A 16,565-nucleotide genomic window follows, 5' to 3' on the forward strand; every position below is an offset into this window, starting at 1 on the left:
ACCTTTATTCCAGATAAAAATATAAACCATACAGCAGATGGTGGTGAACAACAAGCACAGCTAACATGTTTCACACCCAAATCTTGTGCTTGATCAGCGCTATGATTTGGGTGCACTACCGCACATATTAACAGGTCCTAACTGAGCCCTGCATAGAAGTAAACAACAGACAGGGTTTCTAATCCTTTTCCACGGTATCCAAAACTATAGAAAATGTTTTGACGACACTCTTTAATTTTAGTAAATTCCAACACCTGAATATAAAACCACCTTAAAGAAAACATGATCTGTTGGAGGGAATACTTACCTGAAACAACTGCATCAACCAATCAGATTAAATCAGCACTGGAAAATAACATTTGGGATATGGAAGCTTGAATCTGATTGTTGGTGATACTTTGCATGTCTACAGTTTCTAGTAGTTTAGACATGATTCCACGTTGTATTCTTTTCTCTAAAACTATAAAAATGATAGAAAAAGTTTTCAGCCTTGTATATGGGGAGATAGATATACCACATTCTGGCTTATTCAAGAGTATAATGAAAATACAAACACAAAGGAAATGTGCAGAAGCCCATATGAACTAACCTTAGGTCTGGGTCCACATACTTGTGGGGCCAGTTTCAGTGCGATTTTTCAAAGGATTCCGGTGTGGTTTCATTCACCTGTTCAGATGCGATTCAGGTGTGAATTTTTAAATTGTATGACACTTGAATTAGCACCTGAACCAGACTAAAAAATGTACAGGGCTCTTTAAAAAACGCACTATAGCCAACCCGCACATATGTGAACCGGGTCCATAGAAAGCTGGTTTGGTTCACATATCATACAAATCGGAACGCATCCAATTCACATATATGTGAACCGGGGCTACGTTTATTGCAGAAGAATTCTGGTTGATGGTATTATTTCACTTTATGGTTTGCCTTACTTACACCGTACAACCCAGGCATTTGGTCAGGTGATCGTAGTCAAAGGGAGGATCAGAGTTCGGATTGGTGAACCTCCTTTTAGCAGAGATAACTTGACCAGATGCCTAGATTTTTGGTTATATGCTTATCAATTGAGAGATCCTGAAACAATGGGGTTGATTTACTAAGACCTCTTTCACACTGGGGCCATGGCCACCTTAGCGCTAAAGCGCTGCTTGTCTTGGCGGCGTTTTAGCGCTGTTTAAGCGTCACTTTTCAACCGCTAGCGGGGCGCTTTTAACCCCAAAGAAGGGGTTAAAAGTGCCAGTGTTGCAGCACTTCCAGAAGTGCTTTTCAAGCGCTTTGGAAGCACTGCCCATTCATTCCAATGGGCAGGGGGTATTGGGAGCACTAAATACAGCGCTCCGAAACTGCTCCTAAGATGCTGCTTTCCAAACCAAGGGCCAGTTTACTGTACTTCAGACTTTAGGGGGCTGGATAGATAATGCCTCAGGCTTGATGGCCAGTGGGAATAAAATAATTACATAGCACTCCTATGGTTAGGTGGAGGAGGAATAGTGCCCAGTTATTAGTATTTGTGCGAGGAATAGTGCCCCATTATTGGTGTCAGTGGGAAAAATAGCGCTCCATCGCTGGTGTCAGTGAAAGGAGTAGTGTCCCATCTTTGGTGTCAGTGGAAGGAATAGTCCCTCATCATTGCCATCAAAGGAAGAAGTTCTGCTCCATCACAGGTGTCAGTGGGAGGAATAATACTCCATTGTTGATGTCAGAGGGAGGAATATTGTCCCAAGGGCCAGAAAAAGGCAAAACAAAGGGCCATATCTGGCCCACGGACCGCAGTTTGGAGACCATGTTTTGGAGATATTTCCACTACCTATAGGTAAGCCTTATTCTAGGCTTACCTATAGTAAAAAGTCACTAGGGAGGGTTTACAACCACTTTAAGGGTATGAGCGATCAAGTCACCTGCTTCCGAGTTACAGTCAATAGTCCTAGTTGCCAATCTCTAGGCCCACAAGATGTAGTGGATGAAATCATCACTCCCTCTAAGCTCTGACACCAGCCAAGACCGGAGATTTTGGGGCCAGCTGGGATGGAGGGAGGAAGGAACAGCAGAATTGCTTGAGAGGGGACTAATAATGGGTTCACATACACTATGGCTTTGCCATAAATGGGAGAAGTGACAGTGTCTCTTTAAGGGTTACCCACCTTCACTGACAAGGGGAGCACTGTGCATTTTTGCACCCACCGTTATTATCAGCAGAGAATTTGCCCTTGTGTGCATATCATCAGTGCTATCATAATGGAGTTCAAAATACATGGCACATGTTTTTCTGTCTAGGAACCAACAAGTACAAGTGTACCTTTATATAACCCCACTCCCCCCCCCCCCCCATGTCTCTGTTTTAGGAACTCAAGGACCACTTTCCAATTTTGATTTATATTTATTATGTATACTATCATCTGTTAAGAAAAGTCGGAGTTCCAAAAATGTTATTGTGTTTAATGTAATCAACATGAAAATTCTCAATAAAAACTCAATTGTAAAAAAAAAAAGCCTGCCTTAGTTCCCCCACCCCTCTTTATCTAAAAGCTCTATATAGATGAAAGGGAAAGCACAGTTGACATACAAGAGATCAGCCAATCAGATATCAGATTAGTTGATTTAGCAGGTGAAATCAGTTTTTTTTTATCAGTGACTGTCTTATTAAATCAATCTACGTGGGTTGGTTGAAGGAGGGCACCTGAGAGGTAAATGTTTCAGCCATAATTGGGGTGGTGAATATACGCCATTGTATTGCCGGACAGTCCCTTTAGATTTCATTCCAGTTTTTGGTCTCTAAAGACTAGACTGAAGGAGAAAACAGAGCTGGCTGTTCAGATAAACAAAATGGGGTCTGCGATGTTCTGAGAGATGAGGAGGTTCCTGTCCCTGCCTCCCCAATTCTCTAGAGGGTGTCATCCAAATGGACAGAATCCATGTTAAGCATCTCTTTCAAAGGCCATCGAGCGGTATTGATCAGGATGTCAAGTAAAGAAGGCGAGAGACAGGTTCTCCTTTCATGTCAGTTCTTATAATAGGCTCTGACTCTTCTGTCCCTCCTATCAGTGTCATCTCTCCCTCCCTTTCCATGCAGAGACTCATCAGGGTGGGCCTGCTGGTCACAAACAATCAGGAGGTGCAGTGAGGTCCCAGGTAGTCTGTTTTAGGTCAATTCTGTCTACCTATCCTAATGTGAAGAGCAATAATGAAGTATCTGCCATGATATATATACAGTATATACAATATTTTTATTTTTAGAAATTTTTCATATACAGTGCCTTGAAAGAGTATTCATACCCCCTTTGTCATGTTACAACCAAAACATAAATGTATTTTATTGGGATTTTATGTGATAGACCAACACAAAGTGGCACATAATTGTGAAATGGAAGGAAAATGATAAATGGTTTTAATTTTTTTTTTACAAATAAATATCTGAAAAGTGTGGAATTCATTTGTATTCAGCCCCTCCGAGTCAATACTTTGTAGAACCACCTTTCGCTGCAATTACAGCTGCAAGTCTTTTTGGGGATGTCTCTACCAGCTTTGCACATCTAGAGAGTGATATCTTTGCCCATTCTTCTTTGCAAAATAGCTCAAGCTCTGTCAGATTGAATGGAGAGCATCTGTGTACAGCAATTTTTAAGTCTTGCCACAGATTCTCAATTGGATTTAGGTCTGGACTTTGACTGGGCCATTCTAATGCCGCGTACACACGGTCGGACTTTTCAGCTACAAAAGTCCGACAGCCCGTCCGACAGACTTTCAACAGACTTTCTAACGACCGGACTTGCCTACACATGATCACACCAAAGTGTGATCATACGGATTCATACGTGATGACGTACACCAGACTAAAAAAAGGAAGTTGATAGCCAGTAGCCAATAGCTGCCCTAGCGTGGGTTTTTGTCCGTTGGAATAGCATACAGACGAGCGGATTTCTGGGTCCGACGGAGTTACGACGTAAAGATTTGAAGCATGTTCCAAATCTAAAGTCCGTCAGATTTGCGACTGGAAAAGTCAGGTGAAGGTCCGGTGAAGCCCACACACGATCGGATTGTCCGCCGGATTTGGTCCGTCGGCTTCCGTCGGACAAGTCCGACCGTGTGTACACGGCATAACACATCAATATGTTTTGATCTAAACCATTCCATTGTAGCTCTGGCTGTATGTTTAGTGTAATTTTCCTGCTGGAAGGTGACCTCCGCCCCAGTCTAAAGTCTTTAGCAGCTCTAATGCCGCGTACACACGACCAGAAATGGTCAGACCGAATCATTCCATCGGACATTCCGATCGTGTGTGGGCTTCATCGGACTTCCTCTTTCGAAAATTCTGACGGACCTAGAAATAGAACATGTTTTAAATCTTTCCGATGGAAACAATTCCTATCGGGAAAACCGTTCGTCTGTATGCTATTCAGACGGACCAAAAACGATGCAAGGGCAGCTATTGGCTACTGGCTATTGAACTTTCTTTTTCTAGTCCCGTCGTACGTCATCGCGTTCTAAACGATCGGACTTTGGTGTGAACGTGTGTAGTCAAGTCCGTTTCAGCGGAACTCCGTCGGAACTCCGTCGAAAAAAAGTCAGAGTTTATTCTGATGGAAAGTCAGGTCGTGTGTACACGGCATAACAGGTTTTCTTCTAAGAATGCCCTGTATTTGGCTACATCCTTCTTCCCATCAACTCTGTCCAGCTTTCCTGTCCCTGCTGAAGAAAAGCATCCCTATAACATGATGCTACCACCACCATGTTTCACAGTGGGGATGGTGTGTTTAGGGTGATGTGCAGTGTAAGTTTTCCGCCACACATAGCGTTTTGCTTTTAGGCCAAAAAGGTCAATTTTGGTCTCATCTGACCAGAGCACCTTCTTCCACATGTTTGCTGTGTCACCCACATGGCTTCTCGCAAACTGGACTTATGGCTTTCTTTCAACAATGACTTTCTTCTTGCCACTCTTCCATAAAGCCCAGATTTGTGGAGAGCACGACTAATAGTTGTCCTGTGGACAGATTCTCCCACCTGAGCTGTGGATCTCTGGAACTAAATGCAGGGGGCTGTGTGACAAAAGAAAGAGAGAAATTCTGAGTTCTCTGTGAAGGACAAATATCTATAATGCAAAACCAAAAATAAGAACAAAAATATGGAAGGGTAAGCATTGTAAAAGAGTGGTTCACATCAAAAATGACTTTACAGTTAAAAACGAAAGTAATAATATACCCAAATGGTAGGGTCCATAAAATGTTAGTAATCAACACCACGTCCCATATTTCAGTTTAAGATTTCATATGCTATCAAATTTCAGCCTACTATAACACTAAAGGGTTGTTGGCTGCACAGATTTCCGTATATATCCCTAGAACCATCCTAGTCACTGCAGACTACATGATCTGAGCAAGTAGACCCTCCCAAATGCAACATTGATGAGCAGCACAGAAGCTGATTTTCAAATTTTAATAAGAGACTTCTGGATCTTACATAGATTGCAAGTGGACATAACTTGGTATCATAGATGGGTATTGGTTATCTTGTAAAACACTTTACCAGCAATGTAAAACTGATGGTTTGTGATGGTGTTTCATGATGCTCTTTGTTGTCTTCCAGGTTTCTTTGTGGGATATCACACAATCTGAACCTTCAAGTCAAAGCTGAGCCATCCAGCCCAACTCTACAGATGGACACGAGCGGGTACTTTAGCCCAGGTGGGATGTCAGACACCAGCAGTAGCTATGGGCTCTCTGTTGGAGGACAATCTCAGGGTTTGGACTCTCCCACTGCACTGCTTGGATTCCCTGATACCAGTGAAAAGTTGTTTGCAGACAGTCCACCTTCCATGGGGGAGGACTCTGGCATGCAGTGTGTTCTCAGGTCTGTCCCCAAGCGACTGTGCCTGGTGTGTGGAGATACAGCCTCAGGATATCATTATGGAGTGGCTTCTTGTGAGGCCTGCAAAGCATTCTTCAAACGCACAATACAAGGTGAGAATCCTCACTTTCTGTAGTTCTATGCGCATTTCTATGCATTTATATAATTTAATAGGTTTTCAGTTTGATTTGGCTACATTTTGAAAACAGTCACTCTGCTCTGTCCTTGTTCAATCTTATTTTATAAGGAATTAAATAACATACAGTGGGTATGGAAAGTATTCAGACCCCCTTAAATTTTTCACTCTTTGTTATATTGCAGCCATTTGCTAAAATCATTTAAGTTCATTTTTTTCCCTCATTAACCACTTCAATACCAGGCACTTAGACACCTTCCCGCCCAGCCCAATTTTCACCTTTCAGCGCTGTTGCAATTTGAATGACAATTGCGCGGTCATGCTACACTGTACCCAAACACATTTTTTATCATTTTGTTCCCACAAATAGAGCTTTCTTTTGGTGGTATTTGATCACCTCTGCGGTTTTTATTTTTTGCGCAACAAATAAAAAAAGACCGAAAATTTCGAAAAAAAACAAGTTTTTCTTTGTTTCTGTTAAATTTTTTTGTAAATAAGTACACTTTCTCCTTCAATAATGGGCACTGATATGGCTGCACTGATGGGCACTGATACGGCGGCACTGATTGGCACCGATGAGGTGGCACCAATGAGGTGGCACTGATGAGGTGGCACTAACGGGCACTGATGATGGGCACTGATAGGCGGCACTGATGGGCACTGATAGGTGGCACTGATGGGCACTGATAGGTGGCACTGGTATGCGGCACTGATGGGCACTCATAGGTGGCACCGATGGGCACACATAGGCGGCACTGATGGGCACTCGTAGGTGGCATTGATTGGTATATATGGGTGGCACTGATGGGTACTTATGTGTGGCACTGATGTGTGGCACTGATGGGCACTGATAGGTGGGCACTGATGGGCACAGATGGGCACTGACAGGTGGCACCGATGGGCAATGACAGTTGGCACAGATGGGCAATGACAGGTGGCACTGAAAAAAGCATTGCTGGGCAGATCTGGGCATTGCTGGGCAGATCATGGACATAATAGTGCCAATCAGTACCCATTTGTGGGCACTGATTGGCACAGATTGGGCACATGTGGATGGCCATGGGGTACATACCTGGCCATCCACGTTGCCCCTTCCCTGGTGGTCCTAGTGGCATCCCTGGTAGTCCAGTGGGGTGATCTGAGGGGGGGCTGCGCTGATAAACAATCAGCGCAGACCCCCCCTGCCAGGAGAGCCGCCGATCGGCTCTCCTCTACTTGCGTCTGTCAGGCGCGAGTGAGGAAGAGCCGATCAACGGCTCTTCCTATTGACAGCGCGATCAGCCGTGATTGGACACGGCTGATCACGTGGTAAAGAGCCTCCGCCGGAGGCTTTTTACCAAGATCAGTGTAGCGGTGTGTCAGACTGACACACCGCTCCACCGATCGCCGCGATGCGCGCCCCCGGGGGCGCGCTGCGGCATGTTATCCTGCTGGACGTCATGTGACGTCCAGTCAGGATAACAGAACCACTTCCCAGACGTCAATCCGCTATAGGGCGGGCGGGAAGTGGTTAATGTACACACAGCACCCCATATTGACAGAAAAACACAGAATTGTTGACATTTTTACAGATTTATTTAAAAAGAAAAACTGAAATATCACATGGTCCTAAGTATTCAGACCCTTTGCTCAGTATTTATTAGAAGCACCCTTTTGATCTAATACAGCCATGAGTCTTTTTGGGAAAGATGCAACAAGTTTTTCACACCTGGATTTGGGGATCCTCTACCATTCCTCCTTACAGATCCTCTCCAGTTCTGTCAGGTTGGATGGTAAACGTTGGTGGACAGCCATTTTTAGGTTTCTCCAGAGATGCTCATTTGGGTTTAAGTCAGGGCTCTGCCTGGGCCATTCAAGAACAGTCTTGTTGGAAGGTAAACCTTCGACCCAGTCTGAGGTCCGGAGCACTCTGGTGAAGGTTTTTGTCCATGATATCCCTGTACTTGGCCGCATTCATCTCTCCCTCGATTGCAACCAGTTGTCCTGTCCCTGCAGCTGAAAAACACCCCCACAGCATGATGCTGCCACCACCATGCTTCACTGTTGGGACTGTATTGGGCAGATGATGAGCAGTGCCTGGTTTTCTCCACACATACCGCTTAGAATTAAGGCCAAAAAGTTCTATCTTGATCTCATAAGACCAAAGAATCTTATTTCCCAACATCTTGGAGTCCTTCAGGTGTTTTTTAGCAAACTCTATGCGGGCTTTCATGTGTCTTGCACTGAGCCACTCTGCCATAAAACCCCGACTGGTGGAGGGCTGCAGTGATGGTTGACTCTCTACAACTTTCTCCCATCTCCCAACTGCATCTCTGGAGCTCAGCCACAGTAATCTTTGGGTTCTTCTTTACCTCTCTCACCAAGGCTCTTCTCCCCCAATAGCTCAGTTTGGCTGGACGGCCAGCTCTAGGAAGGGTTCTGGTCATCCCAAACGTCTTCCATTTAAGGAGTATGGGGGCCACTGTGCTCTTAAGAACCTTAAGTGCAGCAGAAATTTTTTTGTAACCTTGGCCAGATCTGTGCCTTGCCACAATTCTGTCCCTGAGCTCTTCAGGCGGTTCCTTTGACCTCATGATTCTCATTTGCTCTGACATGCACTGTGAGCTGTAAGGTCTTATATAGACAGGTGTATGGCTTTCCTAATCAAGTCCAATCAGTATAATCAAACACAGCTGGACTCAAATGAAGGTGTAGAACCATCTCAAGGATGATCAGAAGAAATGGACAGCACCTGAGTTAAATATATGAGTGTCACAGCAAAGGGTCTGAATACTTAGGACCATGTGATATTTCAGTTTTTCTTTTTTAATAAATCTGCAAAAATGTCAACAATTCTGTGTTTTTCTGTCAATATGGGGTGCTGTGTGTACATTAATGAGGGAAAAAAAATGAACTTAAATGATTTTAGCAAATGGCTGCAATATAACAAAGAGTGAAAAATTTAAGGGGGTCTGATACTTTCCGTCCCCACTGTACATACAATAGTACAAATAGACATAAAGCTTGAAATGTTGGTCTTCACATGGTCCTCACTGGATATACATGCAAGGATACCTCATATAATATCTCAACTTTTGGTAGCAGTGCTATGATAGAGACATAGCAATCAGGTAATATTGCTGATAGGCCAACTTTACTGTTTAGTTTATTTTTTTCTATTCATTAAAGTGTATTTTTTTTTTAAAAAATGTGTTAGAAAGACCGCTGCACAAATATAGTGTGACATAAAATATTGCAACAACCGCCATTTTATTCTCTAGGGCTAAAAATATATATATAATTTTTGGGGGTTCAAAGTAACTTTCTAGCAAAAAATACAGATTTTAACTTGTAAGCAACAAATGTCAGAAAAAGGCTTGGTCTTTAAGTGGTTAAACTGACCTCATTTGCAGACTGAAGTTCATTCCTTTGATCTAAAAGAACTAAAAGATACTTTGTTTATAGTTTTTTTCCCTTGCTGACAATGTTTTGATAAACTTAGCAGGCTGCCTGTTTTTTTTTTTTTTTTTGACAGCTGTCAGCTGTAAGCAGAGAACTCTCTGCACTGAATCGAGGAAATGCTGTATTAAGATCGTGAGGGGGGTTGAATCGAGATCGCGTTTTTTTTAACGATTAATCGGACAGCTCTACATACCAGCCAACCCATTGGAGACTGTGTTTTAGCATACAGGACTGAATAGGTGGAAGCATATCAAACCATTTGCCATTTCATATACAGTGTATATTAACCGCTCTAGTAGAAAGATCTTACACTAGAGCAGTACCTCCACCTCTGGTGATCCTTACAAGGGGACCTCACTCTTGCTGTTGATTTTTTTCATCAATGTTATTAATGAGGAAAAGATGATCCGTACTCCGGTGATTGCTCTTAAGAAGTATAATATTTATTGACAAGCCACAGTGACCAAACGCAAATAAGAACAGTTGACGCGTTTCAGCCTATAAGGCCTTAGTCATAACCGTCATAACCATAATGGTGGTTATGACTAAGGCCTTATAGGCTGAAACGCGTCAACTGTTCTTATTTGCGTTTGGTCACTGTGGCTTGTCAATAAATATTATACTTCTTAAGAGCAATCACCGGAGTGCGGATCATCTTTTTCCTCATTTCCCTACTCAGCCAGCGACTGTGGATCGAGCACCTGGGATCTCTGCTTTCTATGTGATGTATGGGTAGTAGCACTGACTTTTTTGTTATATTCTGAATGTTATTAATGACCTGTGCATCTCTGCGTTTTCCTGCAAAGGAATGCACAGGTTTTTCTGTGCATCACCTTGCAGGCAGTCTCATTTATGTCAATTGGGACGCAGTAGCTACATTGCAACAACTGTTGCTCCCAATTTGACATCCATGTGCGTGCATGTGGGTAGGGGCCCCCGGTGGCACACTGTCTGCATTTGGGGACCTGCACCCACACAGGTGTCAAATTGGGAGCAATGGCTGTGTCCATGCAGCCGCTGTGTCCCAATTGACATGAATGGGACTGCCTGCATGGGGATGCACACACCACCTGTGGGCAAACAAGGCCCTTGGTGTGCACTTAAGTACAAATGCCTGAACGAGGCCTTGAACTGGAAACTAGAGTTAGGACCGTACAATACAGAGGGGCCTTTACAAGGCAGTGCGATTTCCATATATATTTGCAAATATACAACTAAAACCTCAGTTTATTGGGCAAATTGTTAGACAGTGTAACTTTTTTTTTTTTTTGGAGGGGGGGTTGGTTTGCTGGCTAACTGGTAAGTGTGCTAGGAAATTAAGATGATTTAAGGTTCAGTTGGGTTTTAAGGATTATTAGTACACCTTAAAGTGGTAAGCCCTAACAAGATTTTTTTTTAATCCCTGGGTTAAAAACAACCCCCCCCCCTTCCGGTGTTACCCTCAACCACCAAACCTTGATATAAAGGTTTGTTATTAAAGGTATAGCATATCAGGCTGCCACAATGGTGCCCAGCTATCCTTCAATCAAACATGACACTTGAATGTTAGTATACCCCTGTACTGCTGACATGCAGTTACCATTCTGCTGCCGTTTCACCATTGTACTGCCATACTATGGGAATGCCTCCCTACAGGTGAAAATTACATTCAGGGATGTAAGTTAAGGCAGGCTAGATCTTGGATTTGTTGATAAGGACAGTATTTTCTTATTGTATGTACACACATCCAGGGCTTCCTAAGGTCTTAGAAGGTAAAGGAAAAAATGTGGTGCAGGCATAAAGCTGCTTATGTTATCTCAAACTATTTTTTAATGACAGGTCCACCTTAAACATTGATTCTACAGCAGGTAACTCAAATGTAACCATCTCTATCTGGAGTGTAATAAACTTCTGGTTATCTTTGTTGTGTGGTCCTGGGCAGGGGATTGGCCAGTTACATGGAGCCTTTCCCTCCATTGCTATTGCTCCTATGGGGGACAGCCTTGGATCTGAGCTTTTCGGAGAGTTATCATGAATATTAATGGTGTATTGAATGACATGGCAGCCTGTCTATAGCTGTAATTCTAGGCTGATTCGACTGCCATTTTGCCATCCCCGTATTCCACATAGACACAATAATATTTGACAGCTCCCTGATGGATGAGGCCAGAGGTTATAACAACATAATTAAATGTTTATTGATTCATCTTCATAACTAAACAGGTGAAGAGAAATCACCTAATCACAGCACTCTTAGGAGTCCAACGATTAACCCTGTGGAAGATGGGAGTACTGGAGCCACAATATGGCAGATGGCTTGGCTATGTGGTGCAAGTATAGGCTCCCTATAGCCTTCCAAGTAGTGAAAATCACAGCATATCATACAAACTACTGATGGGCCATTTCCTGTACTAGCTTGTCACAGGCAGAGACCACACGTACAGGGAGAATATCCTAGCATAAGTGGATAGCAAGGTTCTCTGCCAATTAGATATACAGGTGGTCCCCGAGTTACAAACAAGATCTGGTCTGTAGGTTTGTTCTTAAATTGAACAGGTACATTTTTTAAGTGTAGCTCCAGCCAAAAAAAATTATTTTTAAACTTTTTTGGATAGCATAGGGAAGGGTTAACACCCCTGTAATGTTTGTTTTCCTTTCTGTGCCCCTGTTCAGAAGATTTCACCTCACTTTCTGTCCCAATGACAATTCGATTTTGAAAATTTTGGGTTGGAAACAAGCCTTGGTGATAAAGCATCAGTGGAGGTACCTTTTTCCCATAATAACTCTTACGGGAGTGAATTTCCCTTCCTAGGGGTAGATTTCCTCTCACTTCCTGTTGTCTCCTTCCGTTTGTAAGTAGAAGTCATTTGTAAGTTGGATGTTTGTATATAGGGGACCGCCTGTACAATTAAGTGCAATAAATTAATATAGAAATGTGATGTGTCAATACTTAAGAACAGCGGTCTCCAAGGTAAAGGCCGGATGTAACCCTTTGTTTGCCTTTATCCAGCCTTTGGGGCACTATTCCTCACACTGATTTGAGGCACTATTCCTTTCACTGATACAAGACACTATTCCTTTCAATGACAAATGACACCAACAACGGAGCACCATTCCTTCCACTGACACCAGCAGTGGGGACATAGTCCTCCCATTGACACCAACAATGGGGTATTTTTCCTTCCACTGACATCCATGATGGGGCACTAATCCTTCCACTGGCACCAACAATGGTGCATAGTTCCTCCCATTGATATTAACGATTAGGCTCTATTCCTCCCATTCACACCAATGATGGGGCACTAGTCCTCCCAATATTACCAATGATGGGTTACTATTCCTCCTATTAATTATTTTTTTCGGTTTAAAGGTACTTGATTGTATTATATTAGCACTGGTATTACTTGAACAGTACTAAGTCAATTTATAGCACAGGTATATCCTTATAAGGAACATTTGATTTGTCATTGGAGGACATTACTAGTCCACAGCACGCATCACGTTTACACAGCAGGTTTACTTATTCATTTATTTATTGCTTTGGGATTTGCACATTGGGTATTGGATGGCACATGTCACTTTAAACAAATACACTAACCTTTGGCAGCGCCACTGCCACCATATTTTTATTATTTTTTACTATTCCTCCTACTCACCACAAGTGCTATGTATTATTATTTTTTACCCCCACTGGTCAGCAAGCCTAAGACATTGGGGTTAATTTACTAAAACTGCAGAGTGCAAAATCTGGTGCAACTCTGCATAGAAAACAATATGGGCTTCCAGGTTTTTTTTTGTTTTTTTATTTGTCAAAGCCGAATTGAACAAGCTGAAGTTAGAAGCTAATTGGCTACCATGCACAGCTGCACCAGATTTTGCACTCTCCAGTTTTAGTAAATAACCCCAATGTTTACTCCCCTGATCACCAAGCTTTAGACATTGTCTACTTCCACTGATCACCAAGCCTTAGATATTTTCTATTCCCACTGATCACCAAGCCTTAGACAATGTCTATTCCCACTGATCACCAAGCCTTAGACAATGTCTATTCCCACTGATCACCAAGCCTTAGACTTTGTCTATTCCCACTGATCACCAAGCCTTTAGACAATGTCTATTCCCACTGATCACCAAGCCTTAGACATTGTCTATTCCCACTGATCACCAAGCCTTAGACTTTGTCTATTCCCACTGATCACCAAGCCTTAGACATTGTCTATTCCCACTGATCACCGAGCCTTAGACATTGTCTATTCCCACTGATCACCAAGCCTTAGACATTGTCTATTCCCACTGATCACCAAGCCTTAGACATTGTCTATTCCCACTGATCACCAAGCCTTAGACTTTGTCTATTCCCACTGATCACCAAGCCTTAGACATTGTCTATTCCCACTGATCACCGAGCCTTAGACATTGTCTATTCCCACTGATCACCAAGCCTTAGACATTGTCTATTCCCACTGATCACCAAGCCTTAGACATTGTCTACTCCTACTGTTCACCAAGCCTTAGACATTGTCTGTTCCCACTGATCACCAAGCCTTAGACATTGTCTACTCCCACTGATCACCAAGCCTTAGACATTGTCTACTCCCACTGATCACCAAGCCTTAGACTTTGTCTATTCCCACTGATCACCAAGCCTTAGACATTGTCTACTCCTACTGTTCACCAAGCCTTAGACATTGTCTGTTCCCACTGATCACCAAGCCTTAGACATTGTCTACTCCCACTGATCACCAAGCCTTAGACATTGTCTACTCCCACTGATCACCAAGCCTTAGACATTGTCTACTCCCACTGATCACCAAGCCTTAGACTTTGTCTACTCCCACTGATCACCAAGCCTTAAGGCTTGTACACACGATAAGAAAATCGGAAGTAAAATTTCGTACGACAAACGTCCGGCCAATTATCTGATCGTTAGTATCGCGCTTTTGACAGCCAATTCCGACTTTTCGGAAGAGAAAACCTGAGGGTGCAGGCTATAACATTTTTATCATAAGTGAACACAACATCTGATTTTCATTAATTAGTACAGTTTTCATCCGAAAAAAAAATCGTAAAAGCAAGACTACGCATGCTCGAAAATGAAAGAATACATTACAAATCAATTCAACACATTACATCACTTCCGAAGTTGTATTCTGTCGTACAAGAATTTTCGTATGTTGAGTAACTTCTTAATTTTTGATATGCGACTAGCATGCAATAAAAAAAACGATAATCTCAATGTGTGTACCGGGCTTTAGACATAGTCTATTCCCAATGATGATGGGGCATTTTCTATTTTCACTGGCCACAGTCCAACCCTCCTAAAGTGTGAGGGACAGTAAACTGGCCCTTTGTTTAGAAGTTTAGTTTGGAGACTCCTGTTCAAGAGTTTTAGTTCAGTCAGGGCAGAGCAAAGGTCAGTAATGATGTTTAAAGTGAGGTTACCCAAAGTGGACAGTCATATTTCAATTGACTGAAGTCCAATCAGCCACAGATAATTTCTGTTATGACTTGTTACACTTTTGGACACCATCACTGTTCATTGTTGACTGGACAGATTCGGGTGGAGTTGCCTGCTGTGGGTGGCACAACCTGGCGGAGGTATCCCTTCGGTGTATGCTCTTCCTGTACGGCGACACTTTCCCATTTCTCACTTTGTGTTCCACTCTCAGAAGGTTATGGATCTTTAGGTTGCAAGTGAGCTGAGGCCTTAAATTGGTGGAATAATCTCATTGATCTGCGTGTGAAGGCTCAATATGGCCAGTGAAAGGGAAAAGGCAATAGTTTGCTTCCTTTTGTATCCTGTGCATTAGCTGTTAACCCCTTAGGCAACACCTTCCTTTGCTGGTAATGGAATCTTGCTAATAGAGTGGAGACCAAACTGACTGGTAAAAATGTTTTACATGAGGGCGATTGTGACAGATGAAACACATACAGAGGAAAAAGCGATCTACTAACTGTTCTTTAAGAATGGACATAGCTCTCTCATTCCTAAGGCGAAGATAGACAGGATAATTGTACAAAATACTATGGTCAAATATGGATCATTTATTGTGATTAAAGTGGAACTTCACTTTCCCAAACAACATTGATTATTTTTAATCCTCATGCTGCTAGCATTAGTAAATAGATAGGAAAGTATATTATATTTACTTGTTTTAAACTTTTTTTTTTTTTTACATTTTTTCAGTTACTTCCTGGTTTCTTGCCTAGGCAAATTATGTCATACATCCCAGGAGTCTTCAGGAGGGGAGGAGAGGAGGATGTTTTTTCTCAGCTAAGCACACTCTCCTGCATCCATGCTTGAGCTAGGGACAATAGATTCCAGGAAGTAAATGTTACATGAATCATTTGCCCTTAATCGAGATAGCCACGGCCAGAAATTCTAGGGTTGTATTTCAAAATAATTTCTCAATAAAATAAAACAAGGAGACTTGGATGATGGGGGGAGTTTTCTTTGAATATTAAAAATGAATTAAATAGTGTTTTTGGTTTGCGGTGCTCAGATGCAGTGAAGACCTGCTTCAGACCTTCAGTATTACGTTGCATATGGATAACAAGAGAGTTTCTACTCTTCTATCTAGGAGCAAGGTCCTGAGTACTGGTCTTTTGTAAGTCTTGTGCAAAGGGGGTTGCTGGTTTACTTTATAGGAAATGCTGAGTTTATTCTATAAGACAGAGCAGGGAAATGGTTTTAACCAATCTGAATTCAATTTGTTTTTATGCTCTAGTTATTCCGATTTCAGTAAAGTAAGATCTGATTGGTCAATATAGGCTTCAACACCTAGTCCTGCATATTTCCTAGATGACCAAGGTGGCTCTTTAACCGCTTCTGGACCACCCCGTGCATATATACTGAGTCAGGGTGGCCCATCAGCACAAAATCACGTACCTGCTATGTGATTTCATTTTCTGGGTCTGGGGCGCGTGACCAGCTCCAGCTGTGATTGGACACAGTAGAAGCCAATCAACGGGTCCGGCAGCACCGATGTCCGCCGGGACCTGCAGATTGCTCCCGAGGCAGACAGAACAGCAGTTTGCCTATGTAAACAAGGCAGATCGCCGTTCTGTGACAGCAGAAGACAGAGATCTTGTGTTTCTGATAAGCAGGAACACAGATCCCTGTCTTCTTACAGTACAAGCACCCCCCACACATTTAGAAAGCACTCCC

The 16,565-nt window shown here is 42.7% G+C and overlaps 1 protein-coding gene across 2 annotated transcripts in view; it reads left to right on the forward strand.

Moving 5' to 3' along the window:
- LOC141107635 (estrogen-related receptor gamma-like) overlaps positions 1-16,565 on the forward strand; it is an 80,772-nt gene that overhangs the window by 22,700 nt on the left and 41,507 nt on the right. For both annotated transcript variants that reach the window (XM_073598510.1, XM_073598508.1), the window contains exon 2: positions 5,581-5,954. In XM_073598510.1, coding sequence (XP_073454611.1) covers positions 5,581-5,954 — 374 coding nt within the window. The remainder of the gene's footprint in view (positions 1-5,580; positions 5,955-16,565) is intronic.

The sequence above is a fragment of the Aquarana catesbeiana genome, linkage group LG09, assembly GCF_042186555.1.
Source record: "Aquarana catesbeiana isolate 2022-GZ linkage group LG09, ASM4218655v1, whole genome shotgun sequence".
NCBI lineage: Eukaryota > Metazoa > Chordata > Amphibia > Anura > Ranidae > Aquarana > Aquarana catesbeiana.